Source organism: Micromys minutus, assembly GCF_963924665.1.
Source record: "Micromys minutus genome assembly, chromosome: 25".
Taxonomy (NCBI): domain Eukaryota; kingdom Metazoa; phylum Chordata; class Mammalia; order Rodentia; family Muridae; genus Micromys; species Micromys minutus.
This window is the reverse complement of record NC_137960.1, coordinates 11,483,323-11,509,941: the sequence shown is the minus strand read 5'-3', so window position 1 is coordinate 11,509,941 and position 26,619 is coordinate 11,483,323. Positions and strand designations below refer to the sequence as shown.

General features: G+C 39.9%; 1 protein-coding gene across 11 annotated transcripts in view; it reads left to right on the top strand.

Annotated features, from left to right (window-relative positions):
• The window catches only part of PCDH15 (protocadherin related 15), a gene marked incomplete at both ends in the record, with an annotated part of 610,552 nt that overhangs the window by 446,833 nt on the left and 137,100 nt on the right, over positions 1-26,619 (top strand). For all 11 annotated transcript variants that reach the window (XM_080938401.1, XM_080938402.1, XM_080938400.1 and 8 more), the window contains 3 exons: positions 6,193-6,309; positions 18,547-18,687; positions 20,895-21,007. In XM_080938401.1, coding sequence (XP_080794527.1) covers positions 6,193-6,309; positions 18,547-18,687; positions 20,895-21,007 — 371 coding nt within the window. The remainder of the gene's footprint in view (positions 1-6,192; positions 6,310-18,546; positions 18,688-20,894; positions 21,008-26,619) is intronic.

Here is a 26,619-nt window from a genome sequence, read left to right as displayed (position 1 = left end):
TAGTTTATCTGTAGGTTCTTGCAACAAATAATGGTGGAGTGTTTAAAATTCCCTTCAGAAAGTGGTATTTTGAATATTATCTGAGAGTTTTCTTTTGTTCTTGGTTTCGTTTTGTATTTTTTGTTTTGTTTGGTTGTCTGTCTGGTTAGTTTTTTGTTTGGTTGTTTGGATTTCCTTTTTTGCACTGGGTTTCTCTGTGTATCCCCTGCTGTCTGGAGCTGGTTCTGAAGATAAGGCTGGCCTCCAACTCTCAGAGATCTTTGTGCCTCTGTCCCCTGAGGCCCAATATATACCATGATAATGAACATAGGCCTGTAGTATCTCTGTTAGAGTTTCAATGTTTCTCGAAAGTTCTTTGGTATGTATAGTGTTCGGATATTGAGAACCAGGGATCTTGTTGATTGGTGCCCAAGAGGGCACTGACCTCATGAAGGGATTAATTCACTAACAAATTATAAAGGAATGAATTAAGGAGGGTCTTCGTTTAAAATTAAAGTGTCTTCTTTCGCTTTATTTTCTGGCCACTGTGAAGCACAAAGCTTTGGTCTTTATGTTATAGAAAGCTTTGGTATTTAACGATCTTAAAACTCGGAAAATAAATCAATCCTTCTTCAATTTTCTCAGAGATTTTTGCTGTAGCAGAAAAAATATTACAAACTCAGAAATTCCACCGTCCGCTACCAAATCTAGGTGTCTTAGGTTTTCTGTGGCAGTTAAGAAGCAGCAGGGCTAAAAGCCAGTTGGGGAGGAAAGAGTTTATTCAGCTTATAATTCCACATCACATTTGACCATCAAAGGAAGTCAAGACAGGAACTCAAATGGCAAGAATTTGGAGGCAGGAGCTGGTGCAGAGGGCATGGAGGAATGCTGCTGCTTACTGGCTTGCTCAGTCCGCAAGACTTATCTTCCACATGCGCTGCAATCCTAAAGAAATAGGCATTAGTGACGGTGAAGAACAGGACTTGCTAGTGAGGGCAGAAAGAAGCAGGCACAGAGCAAAAGCTTCCTGATACAAGCTTCCAGCAGATGGTGTGGCTTAGATTAAAGCCATGTATCTTCCCAGCTCAACGATACAGACTAGAACTGTATCTACCTGCTTCGAATGAAGTAAAAAACAATCTCTCACAGGTGTACCAACTTGCTGCCTCCTACTGTTTTTGGGGGTTGGGGCTGACGTGGCACTGAGTCAGTTACACAGAAGCTGGGAGCAACAACCTCATCTGAACACTGCTACAAGCTCCTATAATACCCTCTGCCCGCGCACCCCATTGGTCCCAAGAAAGCGTCTCTTCTAATATCAGTTCCTGATTGGCTGGTATTGTCTGCACCTGCAATTCTTTTTCTCTCAGGCAGTCCTCAATTAGGTCCTCCTGCAGGAGATGCTTTTGCGGCATTTCCACAGAGATGGCCCCGCCCTTTCTCCTATACCCTCCAACTTCGAGTTCTAGCTAATTCCAGATGTACTCAAGTTGGCAACCGTGAACGGCCAGTCGCCCTCGACCACTGAGAAAGAATCTTCCAGTGGTTGAGTTTAGTTTTCGAAAACTATGAAACTATCAAAGACATCGACTTGCATTTAAGAATGTCACATTGCGAAGCAGGAAAATACACCATGTGTCTAACGGTGCCCACGTCTAGATAACACACTCATTGTGGGTCTGAGAGGAGTCAGGAAGCATAACCCAAGAAGGCAGCAAGAAACAGAAGACAGACCTACAGGAGAGAAGAATATAACAGGGTCCTACATGGACCCTGGTGGCCAGGGAGAGAGCTAATCGGCACAGAAAATAGACCCAACTGTCCTTAACTGAGAAGATGGAGAAGAAGATGGCCAGACAAGTCAGAATGCCTCTGCAGGCAGAATGTTAGAAGCAGAGATGTAGCTCCGTTCTCTGTTTCACATCACTGTCTTTCTTCGGGGGAGGGTCGCCGTGCTGAGGGAGATGTAGACCACAATTGATTCATATTTATAAAAAATTTAGTTTCTGTGCTCATTTTTTTAGCTTGTTATAAACTGGCCAGCTACCATACAGTATCCTAGAATGCTATTCTTTTTTTCCCCCTCAAATCTACCCTTTGGTCTGAAAAAAAAAAAATTGGTTTGCGTGACTACTTTAGACTTTCATTTTGAAAATTAATACATAAAACTCATGTTTTCTTTCATCTAGCTAACCATAACTTGAGGTCACGTCTTAAATTACAAGCTTTACTGCTTAAAAAAAAAATAACGCAGTGAGAGACGCCTGGTGTTGTTTTAGTTGAAAACCACGGCAACATTTGGAACGCGCTATTGAAATACAAAAACCAATTTTTGTTCAGATCAACAAATATAACCACAGGAAGCAAGCCATAATGGGTTTTAATGATAAAATTAACTATAGCGCTGAGGAAGAAATCTTTCCTTTTGCCAATACTGTCCTCTGGTGGTCGAGTTGAGCTTTTCAATTTAACTGCATAATAGAATATTTTCACACCAGCAATGTTTTGTTTTGTTTCTTTTATGGCCCTGAAGCATAAATATAATGAACTATTGATTATGCGTGTTGGCACTGCATTCCAATAAACTGTCTCACCCAAAACGGCACACCGTGGGAGAAATATGACGGGCAATCTGCCACAGATTTCACCCACAATAGAGATCATAAGCCTAAAACATGTAGAGTAGGCCATCAAAAGAAATACGGTTACATTATAACGATATTGATTCGTTCTTCATGCTGTCAATGGCAAGCAAAGTAATGAGAAGGATCAGCAATCCCTTAATGGTCTTCTGTTATTATAACCTTTGGCGTGTGTGTAATCCGTTTATGAGGATGGATATCCAAACACCCGGTGTGAAGTCACAAAGGTAGGCCTGCCAAGGCCTGCCCAGCAGAAAAGAAAAATGGGTCTTTTCTCTCCATACCACCAAGAACTGGACTAACGAAACTAGAAAAATAACCCACCACCAGAGAGTTGGAGCTTCAGAAAATTTATGTTTCCTTGGGCCAGAGATCAAACAAAAACCACCCAAGCAACCAAAGAACCCAGGATCACAATAAGTTTATCAACCTCAGAAAGTAGTGTAGTTAGATGTGTGATGTGGGGTTCTCCTTTTATGACCTCTAGAAGTTACAGCTTAGGGGTGTATATGAATTTCCATCTTTAGTTATAAAACACACTCACTAAATTAATCACTGTACTTTTAAAATTTGATTTATTTAATATTGCCCTCCGCTGTTCCTCCTTCCCTTTCTCTTTTGAGAATGGGAAGCCCCCCTCTGGGCGTCACACCCCCAGAAACACAAGGCCACCCACCACCACCACCACCACCGCCACCACCGCCACCACCACCATCACCCCCATGGAGTACATTAGGCCGCTCCAGGACCAGGCTCATCCTCTCCCATGGAGGCCAGACAAGGCAGGCAGGGCACAGGATCCACAGGCAGGCAGGCAACAGGCTCATTGACAGCCCTTGCTCCAGTTGTTGGAGGAACCCACATGAAGACCAAGCTGTTCATCTGCTACAGATGCGTGGGGGTCGGGGAGGCGGGAAGGGAACAGTCCAGATAGTGCTTGCTCTTCTGTTGGTGATTCAGTCTCTGAGAGCACCCCTGACAAAATCACTGGACAGTGTGCATGCAAATGCTTCCTCCGTTTTCCCTGCCCAGATCCCCAGAAGAATCCTCTACACCACTGGTTACGGGGACCCCGTATTTCCAAGTCCGTTTGCTAACTCAGATTCTACACTGCGTAACTTGCAAATGAAGTCTTCTCTTTTTAAAAAAGTTGTTGTAAACGCCACATGTCTGAGGACATGCCTTTTATTTTTGTTTTTCAGTTTTTCGAACTGAGCGCTGTTTCTAGATAACGTCTTCAGGTTCTTATTTGGCATACTACATTGTACACATGAAAGGAAACTTGCCTCGCTTCTCAGATATAACCAACTCCGACCGTTTCCACAAAAAGAGAAGCTTACAATTGCTTAATGAGTCCATTTCCAGTTAGCATTGGTGGAAAGGGGCGGTTCTGATGCTAAGGTCCTGTTTCCCAAATGGTTCTTGATTCGTCAGTAAAGAAATCTGGAAACCAATGGCTGGGCAAAAGGTAGAGGTGGGACTTCTGGGTCCTAGGCGGAAAAAGCAGATGCAAGGAAAGAGAGAGGAGTTTGTGCCCTGCTATGGATGGAGAACACTTCAACCACGTGAGGTCTCGGGGGTGGGAGGAGCTGGGGCCTGTGGCCACTACTACAGGCTGGTGGACATGGATGTTTGACAGAGGCTAAGACTAAGAGGTAAGTTTAAGTCAGGTGGAGAGACAGAGATAATTGGTAAGGGCACACTTTTCCAGACGGGAGATAGCAGAGCCCAACAGTTGTGACAAAAAAGGACAAGTTATCAAAAAACAATGTGTCTTTTGTCCGAGGATTCAAGGAAAGCCTGGTGGCACAGCCGATTGCAGAGCGAAGGTGGTAACATAAAGCTACACACAGCAGTCAGATAGAAACTGTGTGTCTGAAAGAATGGTTGGTGTTTAACCACATTCATTAAGCGTGAATTTTAAAAGGCGCCTTGGAAAAGAGCAATAGGGAGTTGACGAAATTTGCACAGAGCCTAAGTGTGTTTGTCTCAAGCACCCCAAACAGTGTAGGATGTGAAGCTTGATCAAACATTAAAGCAGCCACTGTAGTAAATATTATTAAGTCAGACCAAAAAAAAAAAAAAAAAATGGCATTCAGTTCTCCCTAAATGATACAAAGACTAAGAAAAATCTTTGTCTGCTCAGAGAAATTGATTTTTTTTGTTTGTTTGTTTGTTTTTGGCTCTTACAAATAATTATATCAGTTCGGACAAGTCAGTACGTGTCTGGACCACCACTTTTATTGGTCAGATTGTGGCTAGGAGAGTTTTCACAGGGGCGTCTTTATCTGGAGTCAGATTGTATCCAATAGTATAGTATCCGGTGCTTAATTATCATGCCTGTACCTTAGTATCTACTCCATGACTGGCAGCCTTCACCAGAGTGAAATGAAATCAGATGTGTATGAAGTGCTTTGAAATTTTCCCTTAAGTAAATTAACACTGTTTTCACTCTGTAACCATATGGAATGGTGAACACCATCACGGTAGTGTGCTTCTGGGAAGACATCCTCCTCCTATTGCTTTGTGCTCCTTAGAATGAAAGCTGAAATAACAAACATTTCACAGTTTGTCCATGCAATCATACTAAGTGTCTGGGATGTTCCAACGTGTTGTAGGAACACAAAGAAGTTTTAAAAGGAGAAACAGCAAAACAAATAACAAAAACATCTTTTATCCTGTTTCCTGGACTCTATTTGGGGGTTATAGGGAACAGGGTTTCTCTGTGTGACCCTGGCTGTCCTGGGATTCTCTCTATAAACTAGACTAGCCTGGAACTGGAGATCGGACTGCCTCTGCCTCTCCAGTGCTGGGATTAAAAAGGTGAGCCACAGCACCTGACTCAGATTGTAACTTTTGATCACATTTAGAGCCAGGTGGCCAGTGATAGCTTGTTTGCTAATGCTGTGACTTACAGGTATGAAGACCTGAATTCAAGACCCAGAACCTGCAGAAAAAAGGGGGAAGGGGAAAAAGGGAAAAGGGAGAGAACCACTGGGCATGGTGGCATGTGCTTTTGTATAGTTTTGGGTAGGCAGAGATGGACAAATCTCTGAGACTCATAAACCAACCAGTCTAGCCTCCTTGGGAGTCCCAGGCCAGTTAGTGACAACTCCTCAAAAAAAAAAAACAAAGAAGGGCAAGCATCCACAGAACAGTGTCCAAAGTCGTACTTTCGGCCTTCAGATGCACATGTAAACACATGCATGCCCACCCTACACACATAATGAATCGGCTTGCACGCATGTTCATACATTTCACACTACACAAAGATTCTCTTCAAGTTTTCAAAGAACTCACATCATACTGTTAGGGATAGCCTGGAGGAAATTTCAAGCACCGTTTGAGCCCTCAAAGTGTGATATTCTGAGGTTGGCCTTCAGCTAATATCGCACACACTAATGTAGGGACCCTACCTACTTCTTTAAGGTGTCAGTTGGGAGATAAACAGTTCTGGGAGGATAAGGCTGGCCTTGGTAAATAGGTTGCATGCCATGAAGGGACAGATTGACCTAACCCGTTCCCTGGCCTCCTTTGGTCACAGCACTAAACTGTCACTTGCTTTTTACAGGACATGAATGACTACCCTCCAGTGTTCAGCAAACGCATCTACAAGGGGATGGTGGCTCCGGATGCAGTCAAGGGGACTCCAATCACCACCGTTTATGCTGAAGACGCAGACCCACCTGTAAGTAGAGACTCTGGCCGATGCTCTAGGCTGAGGTTAGACACTTCCCAATTCCAAGAAGCATCTACATCTTGAGGACGCCTCTCCTCCTTTGAGAAGTCTTGATTACTGACAATACATCTACGGGGCATGTTTTTTGTGACCACCAATGAAAGTAGACAGCTGAGGATAAGCTTTTTGGTTACATTAAAAATGGTTAATATTTGCCAATTTATGCAGCATTAATAATGAGCACATGCAGAACTGTTTGCATCTGGAATCATGAGCCATCATGCAGGATCTTTATTTAGGTTGAGTTTTGTGTGGGAAAGGTTTCATATTCATGCATTTTGTCTGATTTATTTGTAGCTATTTTATAAGCAAATGCTAAGCCCACATATAACATATTTTTATAAACACAAATCTCAGTGTCTTTTTCAGATATATTTAGAAGACTTTCCTTTAATCATGTAGACTGTTGACCTATTTCCAAACATCCCACGTTGCCAATCAAGACAGGGGGCTTTCAACCAATACACTATTACAACAATAATGAAGAAAATTTTTCTTTTAATGTTGTTAAACCATTACATTTGATACAAGTCAAAAAATAATCACACCAGTATAAAGCACTCTGGATAAAACCTACAGTTCTTTCCAAGGTGTCTTTTATGTCTGAACAGAATGTTAAGATTTATATTTTTACTTTGAACTCATGCTCCTAATGGTTTCTAGGAAATGCAAATAAACATATTAAATGAGCTATTGTTGAAAAGCCTAAAAAGATTAAAGCCTTAAATCATACAAGTGACTTGAAATTATTTCTTAATGCTAATATGCATGCTATTTCTAAAACAATTTTTTATTTTACATAAGAAAACCAATGGCAGTCATAACATTTTTCGGTTTGAGCAGCAACAAGTCGTATGAGGCTTGCTGTGACTATAACATCTAACAAGAAGAATGCATTATCTCTGGAAGCAGTGATCTTTAGCTCAGGAGCTCCTTCCCCAGGATGCTACAGAACTTCTGTAACTGGCTTATCACAGCTGGGAAAATAAGCAAAAGTTCATAGCTATAAACACATCAACAGCAAGAAGTCCCAGCTGCAGACTGTCCACTGTGGTCCGTGAGCACACTAGCACCAATGGACACCCACTGCTCACCGGGCCAATCAGCTTGTTCTGTCCAGTAACTCACAAACCAGACAATATAGAACTATAGAGAGAAATTAGAACACAGTAGACATGATAAATGAAGAATTTGGGAGATCATTAAGTTTAAGTGTGCAATGGATGTGTGGCCCTAATGGTCCCGTTCCCCTGTACAGGATGCTCAGAGTCTCCGGGCATTTGCTCTCGGCACACGTGACTTTGGTACCTAGTGAACTGATCGTTTCCATGAGGGTGATAAATGATTTCTTGGTCACTGGTGTCTACTCTATTAAGTTATCTTTCCTAGCCGAAGTCTCCCATTTAAACCATTAAGGTTGTTTTAAAAACTTTCCCAGGTCTGCAGTTTCTGTGGAAGAAAGTTTTAGTTTCCATCCTCAATTCTTACTGACTATTGAAATAGCTGATGTTCTTAGTCAACGATGATGATGATGATGACGACGATGGTAGCTTCTCAGCAAGTAAAATCAGTATTCTGATCATTCCATTGGCTAAGCGTGCTGGCCTCACTTGCTGCATTTACAGACAAAAATCTAAGTCTGTACCCACTGAACACGGAAACAGTAACAATGTTTCACGGTAGCTGTTATTTGGATTTTAGCTTTGTAATTATTTGTACAGATTTATTCCCTTGAATTAAGATGTCTATAGTTAGGGCTGCATCCAGTGCAAAATTATAACCTGGTTCCAAGGAAATTATCAGAAGACAAGCGCTGTATGCATAATTTAAAAATATCATAATTAATTTTTTCTTATACTTTGATGTCGGTTTCATAAAATCATATAGTTTCCAGGTATGCTTAAAACAGTGCTTTCTTCTCTCTCATTGCTAAAAATACTCACTTACCAATAGATGGTAATTTTAATTTGCTGTCCTGTAGGGCTTCTGTTCCTTTATCTATCCCAGTACTTGAGCTATTACTACTCTTATATAATACTAAATTACTGCTCACATAATAGGAAATCTTTATTTGGTGACCTCTGTTCTAAATTGCAAGACCTCAAATGGTAGGAGACCCACTCACCATTTGTATTTCCACATCTTAGTTCAGTAAATAATGGTCAGCTAGGAAAAATTTGCATAATGGAATAGATAAAGTAATGTGTGTATTTGTATCCTCTTCAGTGTTGCCAAGTTTGCAAGGTCCTCAAAAGTTTGGAGATATATACGTGTGTGTATTATTATTATTATTATTATTATTATTATTATTATTATTATTATTATCAAAACTTGCTGTCCCCAAGCTTCAAGCTTCAGTTAGGTCTCTGAAGAACTGACATTTAAGAATGATATATATATATATATATATATATATATACTGTTTCAAGTATCACTGCTATTAAAAAAAAAAAAACACCTTTCTGTTTAGAAACTTACCACATCTTGTTCAAGACATCCTGTTTGATTTGAAGAAAGTGAGAACCACATTTTCAACCGTACAGTAGTAAGAGCAAACCCTTTGAAGTGTCACAGGCAGAGGCTGAGTGCAGTCTCAGAGCCTGAGAGTACACTATTTCTGAATATAAATTAAAAATTATAAAACCCATGTTGTGCAAAATTATAGCACTCTGGAGGGTGGAGCAGTCTTCTAGGATTCCAACACCACTGAGATTGTCTCTTCTGCTCTCCTGGGAAGGCAGGGTTAACCTGAAGGAATGACAGACCCCTGGGGTTAACACACATGCGCACACTCACTCACACACTCACATATGCACACACATATGTGCACATACACACATGCACATGTGCACACATGTGCACACGCACTCACACTCACATGCATGCACTCACACACTCACATGCACTCACACAGGGACACAGGCACACAAACTCGAACACTCACTCACACACTCACATGCACACATGTGTGCCCGCACTGCTAACCTTTTCTTTCTGCTCCGTAGGGACTTCCCACTTTAAACTTGTGCACAGCAGCAAAACTCTGTGTGCGATTTCCACAAACTTATCCTGGTTATTTCTGAAGCAGCAGGTCATATTCTGTCACATGCAGTTCTGTTCGTGGGCAGGATTACAGACGCAGCAGAATGTGTACCCGTCAACACAGCCATGGGACAATTGACATGCATAAGTGACACTGACTGTTCACCCATTTCTAAGAAATGACATGTAGTCCATGGTGCGGAAGTTCAACTCCTCCAAATAATCTTTCCTTCCGTGTGCATGAGATTAACCAGACTCTTGTTAAGGGAGGTATTAATGACAACCCCACAATGTCAGTAACTCACAAGCTTCCTTCTTTTTGAACAGATACATGGTTTTAGAGAATTATAAAAAGACCCTCATGAGAAAGATCATAACTGATCAATTGCAATTAGCTTAAAATCCGTTCTTACAATACTTACTTTTTCAGAAGGAATAAGGAGACAGTAACCACTGGGGTGATGCCTTTTATGCCTTTCATGAAGATGTAAGACGTGGCAGTTCTGGATTCAGACAGGCCACCAAGGAGTATTTGAGGGAGTGTCTGTACCTATGTCTCTGAGAGCCACCCTCACTGTCCAGGGAATCACTGCTCTTCCCTCCCGAAGGGAAAAGTCCATTTATTTTATTTGTATGAGTACTTGGTGTCTTATTAAACTGCCGTGATGTCATCAGCTATGCCAGCCAGTTGACACTCCGGAGAACACCTACCCGTCACGCTGCAGCACGTGATAGCCCGCGAGTTCCTAAGAGGAGGAATCCCACCTTGACTCACAGCTTGCTCTGTATGCAACGCTGAAGGCTGCCCAGCCCTGGAAATGCTACAACGCTGGGTTTTCACCTCCAGTTAGAGTGCTAGTCTGTTTCTCTTCCTCTGGTGCCTCTGCTTATATTTTTTACCACTCTTCATTTCCTCTGCACTAACATTGCGCCGACTCATGCCACTGCCAGCTTTTCCGCAGAAACGATTAACTACACGGCACAGATCATGAGGGGCGTATACTCAGCTCATGGGTTCTTTCTTACACGGTAAAGCTGGAAACAGATACCTGCACAGTCTACCTGCACCATGTGTAGCTTGTAAACACTGAGATGATGTGGCCCAAGCTCATGTCTTTTGGTTACAGAAACTTAATCAGATGGAAAGAACACCATTTAAATAAATAGGGGTGAGGTTTTTGAATGACAGGAAGGTATGGTTAGATTTGAAGGCCAAAAATTTTTTTTTAAAAATGCACGGAAGGTTTTATGAGAAAGGTAAATATAATTAATATTTAGACTTGACTTATCAATGTATTTCAAGTGTCTGTCATTCATGGCCTCTCTGGGACTTACATTATGGTATGCATAACATTATGAATTATAACATTATATTATGCATTATAACGATATGTTTTAGGTAATGTGTCATGAAGTATACGTTACTAATAACAATTATATGGTGGCTATTTTTACTTACGATCAGTACTACAATTAATTTACAGATGAAAATGTTTCTGGGCTTTATTTGGAAACTTTCAAGCTTATCAAGGTTCAAGGGATATGTGTGTTCATTTTTTTTTACTGAAAATACATTTTTTTCATATAATATATTGACATCACAGTTATCCTCACTCATCTCTTCCCTAATTTTCTCTACCTCCTCACCCTTCCAACTCCATGCCTTCTTTCTCTCTCTCTTTAAAAATACAAACAGGCAAATAAAACAAGCAAAATAGATAAAGAAAAAGCACAAGAAAAACACAACACACAGGAACACACACACATACTCACACATACAGATACGTACACTCACACGCATTCACACACATTCTCACACACATACCGACAAGCACACACATACACACAGTCACACACGCATACAGACTTGCAGACATGCATACACACACAGTCACACATGCATACAGACATACAGACGTGCACACATTCACACACACACACACACACACACACACACACACACACACACATACACACACAAACAATTAGAACATAAATTGTAAACCATAATATACAAACAAAAACCAGTAAGGTAAGAATTGCCCAAGCAAAGCAATGAGACAAAAGGTCTCCAGAAAGAGCATGGAGTTCTGATTGCGTCAGCTGCCTACCGCTGGGCACAGATCTAGCCTTATGTGTGATTTACAGACCCAGTGAGACTCTAGTGGAGATGCTATTCTTTTGCAAGTGATTATGGGTTGGAGATAGCGTCTTAGAGATGGATGTGGGCTCATGCCAACCTCCTGCTCTCAGCATGGAAGCCCTCCTGGCTTGGATCCGTGCGGGCTGCCACTGGGGATCTGCCACAAAACATTCTCAATTGAGGAATATCGAATGGCTGAGAAACATCTAAGGAAGTGCTCAACATCCTTAGCCATCAGGGAAATGCAAATCAAAACAACCCTGAGATTCTACCTCACACCACTCAGATTGGCCAAGATCCAAAACTCAGATGACAGCAGATGCTGGCGAGGTTGTGGAGAAAGAGGAACACTTCTCCACTATTGGTGGGGTTTTAAACTGATACAACCACTCTGGAAATCAGTCTGGTGATTCCTCAGAAAATTGGACATAGTACTACCTGAAGATCCAGCTATTCCACTTCTGGGCATATACCCCAGAGACATTCTAATATACAACAAAGATACATGCACCACAATGTTCATAGCAGCTCTATTTATAATAGCCAGAAGCTGGAAAGAACCCAGATGTCCTTCAGAAGATGAATGGATACAAAAATTGTGGTACATTTACACAATGGAGTACTACTCAGCCATCAGAAACAATGACTTAACCAAATTCTTAAGAAAATGGTTGCATCTAGAGAATATCATCCTGAGTGAGATAACCCAGTCACAAAAAAACAGACATAATATGCAGTCACTGATAGTGGGTTGCTAATCCCAGAGGCTCGGACTGCCCCAGAAACAACTCATAGACTGTGTGAAGTTCAAGAAAAAAAGAAAACAAAAAAAAAAAAGTCATGCTCAAGAAAACGTTGACTAATTCCGGGTTACATTCTGTTTTACATGTACTTTTTGCTCATTGTAACTAGTAAGACCTTAATGCAGAGTATCAAACCTTAAAAAGAAGAGAAAAAAAAAAGCCAAGCACTGACACAATTGTATTTGTATACATTTATGCAAAAATGTTTAAAATTTTTTTCTTTTATCTTTGTTTTTTAAAATAAAGTTTAAAAAAAAAGAAAAAAAACAAAAATAAATGGTACTCAAAAACAAAAATTTCATGCCCTTGAAGCAGAATGAAGAAAAATAAAAAGTGGTAAGACTTTTTTCTTAAAAAAAAAAAAAAAATGCATAGCTAGAAGTTAGACCTTTTTAACATCAGCTTCTCACCTTCCTCCCACTCTGTCCCTTTCAACCTCTGTTCCTTCTGCTCCTTTGACTAGTTTCGGTTCTTAATGCAAGCAAATGAGATGTTTTTCCTAGTTTGCATTCTTCAAACAGGAGTAATTAAGTAGCATTTGTCTTTCTGTATTTAATTATTTGTGTCTGCATCATACCCTCCATGTGGGTCCCCACTGTTGCAAATGGCAGGATCTCCTAACCACATTTTAGTAATTCCTAGTGTTAATTCACACCTAGAAGATTGTGTGTGACTTACACATTTACCCAGTAAAAACAACCTAAGACACTGAAAGAAAGTTTGAAACCAAGTTACGGAAGAAAAAAATTCTTTGTATATCTGAAAACAGATTACTTTATATTTGGATTTAATGATAATAGGCTTAGTATTTCCTGGTGTAACATGATCTCATTAATATAAAGGGAGTTAAGTGAGTCTGAGTAATTTCTTGATAATTATGCATTAAAAATAGCAAAATGAGATGTCCCAAGATGGTAGAAATCTAGTTATTTTGACCCATTACAGTCTCATTGAAATTCCTCATGTTTGTATATTTGCAACATCTTTTACAGAGATCTGCAATTACTGTCTGTAATAAGTAATTATACTTTTACCATAATTAAGTTGAAGCCTACCACATTTACCACATAAGAATGGAAATCTAAAGTAAAAATGTACACAAAATAAAAACGTAAAATTGCTTAGAATTTCTTAATATAAATATATATATTTGCTTTGCTATATTAATTATTTCTATCAGATGGTAGGGTAGGATGCTGAATTTCAGTTGCTATGATGCCTGAACCTACAGGGCGTAGTGAAACTTGGTTTCCAGTGGTTTCCATTTTATGACTCTGACACCAAGATTTTCCTCTCATGATGGACTGTAACTTCAACCTTGGGTGTGTGTGTGTGTGTGTGTGTGTGTGTGTGTGTGTGTGTAAAAGAATAAACAAAAACAAAGAAATCCAGCCATCATAATAAGATACATTTGTTTGAGCCTATAGACTATAGATTTATCATATTACATTGCCTGCATATCTATAGTAAATAAAACTGCAAACAGAATGGAGACCTCTGTTTGCATACCATACTCTTGTTCTATATCCTGACTCCATGAACACTGTGCTTTCCAACAGCCCAGAACCATCTCAAGTGGCTTTTCTACAGCACCAACTTCATCCTTAAGCAAGTTTTCTGAATTGTTTTACTAAGTTATTCACGTGTTGGCAGGATATTTTCTTTATGATTTTGTAATTACTAAGTAAAGTCCATGTCTAATGACCATATTTAAATAGAAAAGATATCTGATGCCTTTTTAGCTGAGACTATTTTGGGGAAATGAATTCATTTTTACAACCCTGGTTTTGTCATTTGTAAAATAGAAATATTTATGCTAACTCCTAGATTTATTTTAGATATGACTATGTGAATAAGTACAGTATGCACATTCTGATATTTTGTAAAAGTCCAGATTGTTTGCTAAACCTGATGTTAGCGTCATTAAGAAGCACCGTTGTCATTGCATAAAATGTGTGTATAAGCTGCACATTCAGTTTCCAACAACATGCCTCTTTCACCAGACTTCTTAAGTGGCCGGATGTCCCTTCAGCACTCTGGGAATTTATTATTTACATGAAAAATAATGGGGGGGGTGGTAGCTCTTTAACCTTCTCAAAGGATTTTATTCATGTTATGTATTTAAATATCTATCATCAGAGTACCAGGGTGTGGTCAACACCGATAACCCTTAATTCTCTAATTCATTTATTCAGTCAGATGCTCCTTGAATGCATACGGGCCAGAATGCCCTCGAAGCTGTTCAGATACAGTCACTGCTCCCATGTATTGTTCACATGTGGCAAACTGTGTACACTTACATAGTACTGGAGTTACTGTGCACACAGTGAATGACAGCAACGTTGGCAGAAAGGGGACTTTACCGTTCCTGAGGGGTTTGGCTGATCATGGCAGGCCGTGCAAGTGGAGAAGTGCGGTTCGTGGGAATGGAAATGTGGGAGAGAAGCAGACAGGAGCACGGGCTGGCTGGGCACATCACTCAAGGTAATTCTCACAGTTATGTTCTCCCACCGGTGAAGTAATAACCCGAAATTCCACACGCTCCCCAATCAGCCACCAGCCTGAAGCAAATCCATTTAATACCTGAGCCAGCAGGGGAAATTTTAGGTGCAGGGTGTAGATTCTGCTTCTGTGCCCACAAAGGCTCTTGGCCACCTCATAATCCTAGTAAATTTGGTCTAACTTTAAGGATCCCCATAATCTTAAACATTCTAATAGTGTTCTGGGTATGGTGGCATGTGTCTTTAATCCTAGTACTTAGGAGGCACAGACGAGAAGATCATTATGACTTCAAGGCTAAAAAGATCTACATAGTAAGTTCCAGGTCAACCAGGACTGCACTGGGAGAATTTGTCTCAAAAATAATAACCATAAGTTGCAACAGCAATAAAAATCTAATACAAGGCAAAGTTATGGTTAGGAGCCTTTATGGAGTAAAAATTATGATAACAAAGTTATTTTTTTTTTTCAATATACAACAGAAATACACGCACCAAGTGGATGCCCTAAAGCTCTTTTGCCCACTCAGATTGTAGCTGTTCATCCTCCTACCCTGGCTACAACCGGATACTTTGTACACATAACATTCACCTGTGCTCCTTTTCAAAGCCAAGACCCAAATGAGTTGAGGGTCCTATGCCCTAGAGAAAATGGTTGTCAACTTTCCTGGTGCTGGGACCCTTTAATATTCTGACGCCCACCATAAAATCACTTCATTGCTACTCTGTAACTATATTTTGCTACTGTTATGAATCACAATGTAACTATTTGATATGGGGGAGGGGAATCTGATAGCGCAGCAATTACAACCCACATACTGTGTTTCTTTCCTCCCTGAAATGGCTTCAGGACACATTTCCTACTACTCCAGTGTTTAGTCTATGTTTAAAGCTGCTTCACACTTAAAAATCTCTGGCTCCTTTGTCTACCACTTTGGAAGAGCTCGTCTAAAGCCAAAGTGCGTGTTTCACAGATCTTCCTGCTTCACTCTGGCTCCCAGCTCTCACTGTATGTCTGGTTAGTGGAAATGAACAGCAACCATAGCACAGATAGGATACTATGCTGTCACAAAATATAATCTGCTAAGCTAATAAATTCATTATAATTTGTTCTTCTCTCTACATTTTAAGGCATGGGAGCTTATAACACAGATAGCCTAGTCTAATAACAATGTATGTTCTCTTCACATGCATAGTACTTTTTCTCTGCATTTGCATTGCCAAACCCATGTGGACAGGCTTAGTTCTAGCAATGACTCCACTCCTGGTACTAAGTTTATGCATCAACTGCTGGTGCAGAGTAATAACAGAATAAGTTCAAAAGAGGAATGATTTATTTTGACTTGGAATTTCAAAGTATTTAGGCCTTTATTCTTTGTCAAATGTGCTAGACAAATCCTCAGGGTAGTGCAAGCAAATGACCAAAGCATGTGAGGGTATCACAGTGGAGAAGAAAATGATAGCGAAATAGAAAGTAGTGCCTTCAAATACACACTCCCAAGGCCAATGGCCAAGGGCGAGAACCACCCCCTAAAGTTCCCATGGCCTCCAGAATTGTGCCTGAAAGTTCAGGGAAATGAACGTTCAAACCATGAGCTCATAGGAAATATTTCCCAATGAAACCACTGCAATAAATAAACAGAAATGTGTGGTGATATCTCGGGTAGAATTGGCGAGTTAAAAAATCGTTCAGAGATATTTTCTGAAACAGAGCCAGGGAATCAGGAGCACAGATTCAGAAAGTGAGAATCAGGAATAAAGCAAAGGCACTCAAGCATAAATTATGGCACCGAGTGAAGCAGAAATGAATAGTGGGTTCGAATTAGATTTTTTTTTAAATGAGCTATTTTCGGGCTTTTGTATCCCCACATGGACAGTCTGGATTTGCACACGTGAATGAAAGCACCAGAAGGTTTTGAACAGCTTTTATGAGAATTGATTCTCACTCCCAAGCTCTTGTTCCCACTCCTCTTCCCCACCTCAGTTTTGACACCGTGTCTCACTCTGCGGTCTAGAACGTCCCGAACCTTTCTAGGTTGAAAGAGGACTTGGCCTCTTTGTTGTTGTTGTTTTAGCAGAAAAGGGATATACTGCCACTTAATTTTTGTTCTTAGTTTTTATACCTTTTCAAAAAAAAGAAATATGGCCTCATTGCAGTTATCAGGTGGAGCCATTACAGTAGGGTAATTGATGACATGGTTTTCAAAACACTTTTACCTTCCAAAAATTCATAGTGAGTTTAAAGCAGTAGTTGATGTCATAGGTTTAAGGAGTTACCCCAGAATTGTTTGTCTTCCCATTAAGACTAATGCCTGTGTTGCCGTAAATATAAAAGTGAATATCCTTTTATCCCGTGCTAGTTCCAGCTCCCACAGGGCCACATGGCACTGTTGGGTATCTGTATCTTAGCAGCTCCACACAGCCTCTCAGTACTCACAGACAACACCGGCTGCTTTTGACCTAGCCACTGTGGTCTATTCCACCTGCCCTGGCGTGTTGATTTTACTCACTTCCCTTTGGTGTGTTCTTGCCATGCCTTGCACACACTCCTCCCAAGTCCTAGGCAAGCTTTGTGCATCCCATCACTACACCCTTTGAATTCAATTAAGTCCTCACATCAAAGAACACACCCAAATTCTCTGATTTAGTAGGTATCGTATAATTTGCCCACTTAGATAAGTCAAATAATCTTGTACAGTTCCACCCTTATAAAATATTCATAACAACTTTATCCAAGCAGAGACGCACCGAGAGAAACACCCACGTCTACTTCCATTTGAATCTCCTGCCGCCTCCTCCTCCTCTTCCGCTTTCCTAGACTTTTCCCCGCCTACCTCTCTACTGTCCAATCATGTATCACCTTGACATCAACCTACATGACTAAACATTCCTTAGCTATTTTCTAGCTTCACAAGTTCATTACAAATTTTTTGGGTTTTTTTTGTTTGTTTGTTTGTTTGTTTTATTATTTTTCTTCTTTAGTTTTGTTGTTGCTTTTGTTTTGCTTTGCTTGGCCACTTTAATCATAGTGGTTCTTTTTCTTTGAACTCACTAGTGCTGAGATTCCAAGGGTAAGCCACTACCTCCAACTGAGATTGTTTATGTTTGCAAACAGACAAGTTTAATGGAATGAAAACAAAGAGCTAGATCTGTGACCATGACAGAACAAAAGTGTCTCTAAAAGATGGAAGAGAACCAGAACCTGAGTTGATCACAGAAGATATGACTATTTTATAGTTGGTTGTAGATTAATGGGTGACCAGATTGGTGAGCATTCTCAGGCTTGGATATTATACCCTTTTGTACTGATGTGGCCATTTATCTTGGATGGTGATACACAAATGCAAAAAATAAACCAGTATTTCTGGATTTAGATTAGCATGATTGAGTGTGAAAACAATTGTCACAGAAAACACAACAGTCAGAGCCCAGTGGGCATTTAGAAAGAAAGACAAGACGTGGAAGACAAGATGGCTGCGGCAATAGAGTAATTTTCCCTGCACAGAAATCAGCTTAGTGAAGGCTATTTTCACACACTTGGTTCAGGTTGAGCTGTGCACAGAAAGAAACACCTCGGACGGTGTACCTCTTTAGTGTATGGAAACTTTCTTTGCTACAAAGCTGCTCGTTGTGAGAATCAGTTTTTTTTTCTACTGGTGCTCTTTCCAGTCCTCCTGATCGACCAGTTATTCCATTTCAGGGGTTGCCTGCAAGTCGGGTGAGGTATCGAGTGGATGACGTGCAGTTTCCATACCCAGCCAGTATCTTTGATGTAGAGGAAGATTCTGGAAGAGTCATAACTCGTGTCAATCTTAATGAAGAGCCTACAACGATCTTTAAGGTCAGTGTGCCATTTTCTTTGTGACATCTATTTGACACTCAAACCCTGAGCCTTTTCCCTAACAGTTGTCAATTTGATTTTTCCATTTTTCTCTTCATTAATTTTTAAAAATTACTTTACCTAGAAATTTAGAGAATCTACTTTACAATAAAAGAACCAGCTGGTATTTCACCTGTTTGGCCTAAATAGTTGCTATTATTCGATCTTCTAATAGAGTCTGTGTTTTTCAATAACCATTATACTCAATCCGTATTCGATTATAGACTGTCTATCCTGATCAACACAGTTAATACTATTCTTGTAATAGCTATATGGTGTTCTGCTGTGCAAGTAAAACCATCATTACATTTTTCTTTGTATTTCTAATGCCAGAATAGTAGCTAGGCTGTGACTGTCATTTTACAGCAAGGAATTCTATTATTCTAAAACTACTTGTGTGAATCTCAACTCATACCTGCTCACAAGCCTAAGTGCCTACAAGTATAACAGCAGAAGCAGATAATTTTCTCCCAGAAAATTTGGGAGAAATATCCATTTAGCTGCACTGAGTTCCTTTGTACTAAGAAGCTACACGCAGCTTTAACTTAAGTTACTTTCAATGATGGTCCCTAGATGTCTTCACCCATCACCCACCAGAGGTAGTGGGAAGAAAAGGTTATTATGATATGGGGGAGGTGAGCCTATTTTAAAGATAGGTCTTTAGAGCAAATCTCATCTGTGTTGTCAGGAAATCAGCAGCTCAGTTCCCAGGTCAGCAGCCGCAGCCCGATCCGCTTGCAAACATCTTATGGATCTACCAGCCTTCCAGTTTAGTGGAGTCAGGATAACAGCAGTGAGAGCATGACTTAGCAGGAATTGGCATGACTCAGCAGAACCGGCATGAGTCAGCAGAAGAATTAGGGCCACCTGGAGCACCAGGAGATGTTTTTGGCTCTGCTCTCTGGAGGAAGCAAAGCCTGGAGAACAAGAGGCCTTGCAGAGATAGCTCTGCAAGCAAGCTCCTCTCCCAGTCCATTGAGCCCTAAATCATGTGTCCTCTGTGGGTCTTGCCTCACTATGTCTTTCCTCTCAGCAACACTCCATGTGAGTCTGTCTCAGCTGACATCACTCTGCCAATCAGCCCAACTCCTTAGAAGTAGCAAGAAGCCCCAGCATACCACCAGAAGTTTTTTTTTTTTTTTTTTTTTTTTTTTTTGGTGCTTTTCTCTTTATGGAGTTGGGACAAATGGAGCTCAGCCTCACAGTGTAAGGCAGACCAACACACATGTGTTGCTAGTGAAGAATCCTTCATCACATGTCCTTCCATGTGCACAACACCCTTTCACTTCTATCAGCAAAACATTCCTTCATGAGTCTGCCTCAGTGAAACATCTTTTCTCCTGTGGCCACTCCAGTAAAACTCTCTTCATGTGTTTGCTCTAGCCAAACACTATCTGATCCAATCCAAAAGTTCCCACCTCTGCTATAATTCTCACAAGAATATACACCTCTGTGAAAAAATGTTTGAAGTGTTTAAACATAAATATTAGAACACTTCTTTGTTTTTTATGGTTATTGGAAGGACCAATTAGTATGGCAGTAATAATTTGTAGATATCCTCTTACGGGACTAGAATTTCTCTCGGTTTATGTATTTGAATAATTCCCACTGTGATCTTGGCCTTATTTGGGTTAATTGTTTTAAGAGAACATATAACACATGTTAAACTGTAAAGACTGCTGATTTTATTCTCTAGAGAAAAACACTTCTCTTTAGAGTGTGAGAAAACTCGCTGAAAAATTAATTTCTCTCTATAAGTAAGCTAATTATCTTTTTTTTTTTTTTTTGCTGCAGATACCACTGGATTTAACACCTTTTAAATAAGTGTGTTGGTGCTATAAAAGTATTTTTTTTCTTTTAGGCAGCAGTGCACATAGAAAACCAGTTAGAATTACACAGATAGAGCACCAACCATATACTCTACTAGAAATTGGTATTTCTTAAAAGAGTTAGTAACTCATTTGATGACACTACCTAGGATGTTCATGAAAATTAGGAGAGAATGGGGCATGTTGTAACACAATATCTCTTTCCTAAAAACTAAATGGAGAAATGATTACTTCCTCCCACAAGTAGTACCAAGAACAAAATAGCAAAATCTTTGCCACAATGGGTGATAACATTTTCTCTGGTTGATAATTGTTGTGTGGATCCTGTCACTTTTTTAGCTGGTGGTTGTGGCTTTTGATGATGGTGAGCCTGTAATGTCCAGCAGTGCCACTGTGAGAATTCTTGTCTTACATCCTGGAGAGATCCCACGCTTCACGCAAGAGGAATACAGGTATGAATTTTAGTGTGCTTCCGAGGCACTCTTCAGAGGCACTCTCAAAATTGATCTGAGTTTGCCAGTGATACTGGTTTTCCCATTCTAGCCTGATTTTAAAAGTTAGAATGAAACCCTTAATGATTTACCTTAATGAACAAGAGTTTAGTCTGAAATAGTTTACCAATGCTTCAGTGAAACACCTGATCCATTATAAATCATAAAGGAGCTTTGTCGAAATATAATCATATAGTTCTAAGTCATTAATGAACCCAGCAGTGAGAAACAGATTTTTAGTTTCCATTGCTGCCAGAACAATGTGACCTCCACCTCTGATATATGATCTACACCAATACTTCCCAAGTCATCTGGTGTGTCTCCTAATCCCACGTTATATATTACAGCAAGGACACCTTCAACTCATCAAGTGACAGGCAAATAATTCAGAATAACCAATGAACTGAGACACTCTAGGCAAAGTTGGCAAGTGTTAGAAAATATCTTGTAGGTCAGAAGCTTCTTGCATTTTCTCTTATGCCTGCCCCAGAATGATTGGCTGTGTTATTTTATCCATATTCAGACATGCTATGGAACTCTAACTTATCCATTAAGCAAAATATTTTCAATTTTAAAACTTAATATTAAACAGGACACTTAGAAACCAAAGTTAAATGAACATGTCCTAAAATTCATTTTTCAGTGGTCATGACTAGCCAAGTTTTTTGATGTACTAGCACAAACAAGCTAAGATTCTTATCCTGTCTTATCTTAGAAATACTTTCTTGCTATGTCTTCACATGGGAAAAAAACAACTCTTTATGAACTGTCACGCGGCATAGATGTTTATGTGCACATATATGATGCACATATATATGTATATGGTTTATAATTCTGTTACCATCAGAACTATCTACTATTCTTAAGCTTTACTCAGCAGTACCATTTAACCTCTAGTCTGTCTCAAGGGAGACTAGACTGCTAAAATATCCTGGAACCCAATGACAACTCTATCATATCTTGTTGATCATGATGCTGACAATGACTATTGGATAGGGAACAGCTGCCATTTGGGGGTGGGGGTAAATAATCTCTACATTTCCTTCAGGACAGGTGAAAAATGGTAAGCATCCTCATTACAAAGATACAATCATGAAGCAACTGGACACTCCGGCAATTTTAATCTCAACACATTTCCCATAAAGTGAGTATTGCAAACAGTTCACAGACCTGGAATAGAAACAAATGAACCAGTGGCAAACACAGTACAAAAACACAGTCCACAAGGAGATTGTGGCCCCACTGTGCTGAGGAAGCAAGGTGTATAGATATACAATTATGTCTGAACACCCACATCTGACTGAGCAGACCTGAAGGTAGTGTAGGAATTATCCATCATGGTACAGACATATGTTCAACATCTGTGAGTCAGTCTCAACATCAGTTTAAGAGGGATGATGAAATCTCCTGTGGGTTCCAGAACACTTAACTTATTTGGTCTCTGCTGGGACAAATTGGAAGTTGGAAGATGATACTGATTGAAGGTCGAGATCAGAAGAGCTATCTGATGAGAGTGGAGTTCGTCATTCTTTAAAATGTGCATTTAGTGCTTTATAATCTTCAATAACTCCTTAAGAGTTTGAAGCTATAGCAAGGTGAAAGAAATGAAGTTAGATCTGTGAACATCTTCCAGATTTTGTCTTTACAATACTACAGCTCAATATCAATTTTCATGGTGCAACTCCTGGAAAATCCTCCAAACACACTATCTGTGCTCTAAACTGTATGTGAAAAAAAGTCCACTTAAAAACTAATGTGCTTACAAGTCAATTTCCCCATCATGCCAATCATTCCTGTCCCTCTCATTTGGCTCTTCTGGAATGCTTTTTCTCTGGGTTGCTATGGGCACAGTTTTCTGCTACTTGAGCGATTTGCCTGATTAATTACTTTTAGACACCAGGGTGTTTCAGAAACCAAGGAGACAAATTCATGTGGTACTCTTTGCTAGTTTTATGTCAACTTGGTACAGGCTAGAGTCATGTGGGAAGAAGGAAAGTCAATTGAGAAAATGTCCACATGCTGTAAGTAAGCCTGTAGGGTTTTACTTAATTAGGAATTATGGGGAAAGAACCAGCCTGCTGTGGGTGGGGCCATAGACTGAGCAAGCCATGGGGAGTAAGCCAGTAAGCAGCACCGCTCCATAGCCTCTGCATCAGCTCCTGCCTCCTGGTTCCTGCTCTGTTTGAGTCTACACTTTGACATCCCTTGATGATGGTCTATAATGGGAACTGTAAGCTAAGATGAGCCTTTTTCTTCTGAGGTTGATTATGGTCATGGTATTTAATCACAGCAATAGAAAAGCCAACTAAGACTTTATATATTCCCATTGCTGGTACCCTCACTGCAATGAACTTCTAGTAAATGAAGTTCCCACCTTCCTTCTCCTCACTGTTTACCTTAATTCTAGGCCATCCTGGGAAACAATTAAGAGGAGAAAAAGGACAAACAAACCACAGCTGTTGGTAGAGTGAGCAACGTTTCCCCTTTAGTAAGCTCTGGACATCCTGCCCTTCCTCTGGGCCCCAGCCTGGGCTTGGCTTGTTTCCTGTTAGCACAGGTATTCCTCAGAGTCTCAAAGGAACATGCTGTCCCTTGTCTTCTTTATCTAAAACCTTCAGGCTTTGAGGACAAAGTCGTGATGAGACTCTGGCCATTGCTCTTTTAGCTTTCATTTCTATATGTCCTTGTTCAATACCAAACTTTGAAAAACACAAATATTGTGCTCAATAAATAATTTAGCATTTCCTACTGTGTCTGAATAGAAATACTAACTACTAATAGATTCTATTAATAAAACTGTGAGCTTAGAGAGACAAAGAAAGAATTGCCAATTATCTGCAGTCATAATTAAAAGAAGTCACAAGACCTAAGCAAGGGTTGTGGCCTTCCAGAAATTTCCAACAACTACAGACTCTCTGGTTTTCTCAATTCTTTGTTATTCTGAATCAGAAAGGAGATTTGACAATCTCCTAATTTATTGTTTATGGATAGAATCCCAGGAAAGAATCAGTGAAATGGGTCGAGTAGAATTCATTGCTGAAAACAATGGCTTGGCTTACTACCAGAACTCAGAATATTTGGAAAACAAAGACAGTAACAGCAAATATACACATTTACTATTATCATTTCTTTGGTAATTGATGCCTGTATCCAAGGGAGGTGTCCATGCTCCATGGGAAAAAAATCATCCCCAGAAAGTGATCAGATTTAAAGACAAATTCTTCCTTTATCTCATGAATTTAGCATGAATTCTTGATCATCATGGCACCATCTCCCATTGACCCTACTATTTTGTATCTACTGGAACTTCCCCTTATATTACCAAGTCTCCCAAGAGAGGAACTCAGAAACACAAATGGCTGAGCAGCTGAAAGCCACAGACTTGTCCCACATGTCAGTCGATAGTGAGCACATCTCTGTTCATGGCAGCCAGAAAGTGGAGATTTGAGAAACCGGGCACCCAGGGACTTTCCATTTTCATCTCTATTTCTGTTTAGTCCCCAACCTATAAGACAGCACCAACCACTATCAAGACAGGCCTTTCTCCATTGCAGAATTCTCTCTGTAATTACCCCCAGATTCACACCAAGAAGTATGCTCTCCTCGTCTCCCAGGACAGCTTAATCTAACCAAGTTTAAGACAAGATTAAACGTAGAATGATGCAGTACACCAACATAATCTATCCTCATCTGCCTTCTTCTGCTTTTCCCTAAAATGAAGCTTTTAAAGAGCTAGAGGCACTTTATTGCCGAAACACTTTCTGTCCTCAAAATCTTTCCAAGTTATTTTTTTGTTTTAGTTATGTCTCCCCCCATCCTCTTTGCAATGAATAAAGTTCAAGTAATAGCACCTACATTGAGTGCCATAAATTATGAGGGAGTGTGTGTGTTGTGTGTATGTGTGTGTGTTTTATGTGCATGTACATATATGTGTGTGCATGTGCATGTTTATGTGTGCATGTGTGTTTGTGTGAGTAATACGTAGTCTTGTATATTTATTGAAACCATTTCTCACAGTCTGGCTTGCATTTAAAAGTAGAATCCTCTTCTCAAGAATTGATTTTCATGTCAGAGCTGAATCAGACCATAGAAACTGCCTACTGGGCCTGATAGCATTATTTGCTTTAACTGAAATTCTTGCTACGAGATTAAATATGCTGGGGGGGGGGGGAGTTTGTTGTTGAAATTTTTGTTTCCATGTATTGTGTATTTCATGTATTTATGATAGAGGGTCCACATGTGTCACTGTGCATATGTTGTGACGTCAGTTCTTTCCTCTAACTTCTTTATGGGCTTGGGGATCAAACTCAAGTCTCCAGGCTCACAAAGGTACCTCCCTGGCCTGAACTATCCAGATTGTTCACTTATAAAGAGCATGCCTCTTTCAACCTCGGAACCAATGTGAATGTTAGAGAGGTGTTCACAGATCAGTGCTACAGTAATTCGATTCACTGTCTTTAATTATTTCTGATCTATTTTGGTGCTTTCATACATTTCATTATTTCTTCCCTCTGCCAAGTAGTATGTCTAAAACTGAGGTAAAAACCTTGAATGAGAGAGTGTAGTGTAACATCCTGTGCTATTCATCATTGGTAGTTATCCTGACAGGGTTTGGGGCAGTTTAGTAATGAAAACTCCATGTAACTGGTCTTGTTATTAATATGTAATATGCACATAAATTAATACATATTAAGTAAATCCAACTCATTTTTAATAGCCAAGCATATAAATAAAACTTACTTTAATATGTTAAAAGTCTATATTAATAACTATTAAATCTCTTACTCTTTGTTTTCCTTCAAACTTTTGCTAACTTGTCATAATTATCTTGAAATTACTATAAAGTAATCTAAATATTTTATTTATTTATTTATTGTTCATTTATATATCTATTGTGACTCCACAAACATAAACACAGTGACACATCTGAACCCACCATCATAAAAATAAACATCAAATAAATAAAAATGAAAATTACAAAAAAATGTCATTATAAATGACTAAGGTGAGACTTAAAACCTCTTTAAAGGGAACTCCCGCATGAGAGGATGGGACTGAGTTGGGACCAGGCTTGGGGACCTCAACAGAAAAATATATTATGAGCCCAAGTTAAGAAGAGTTGGGAACTATTAGGGCAAAACAGGCCAACATCTGAGAGTTTATTGTGTCACTGAAATGAACACCATCTCTCTTCAGTGTGTGTCTATGTAACAACCAGGTCATCTGTCCTTTGTGTTTCAAACCTCCTAGCTCTGTGTTTCTGTCTTCACTGTTAACTGAAGTCTGACTTGAGACAGACCTCTGTCACACAAATATCACAGAAGATTCCACAGTGTGGTACTACAAGGGCAGTCTACCTATACCTCCTGTGGCTGTAGCCTCAAGAGGCAGCCTAAACCACAGCTCAGCCACGCTTGAAGAGAGGGTTTCCATTTGTCATTGCTCAGCACCTCTTACATCGGCATACAAGACTCATTTAACATGTCTTTCCGTTAACCTGTGCAAAAATACTAAAGTCCTGGTCATAGCGAAGGTTGTGTGATTGCCCAAGAATGGGTTGTCTTCTGTGAGCC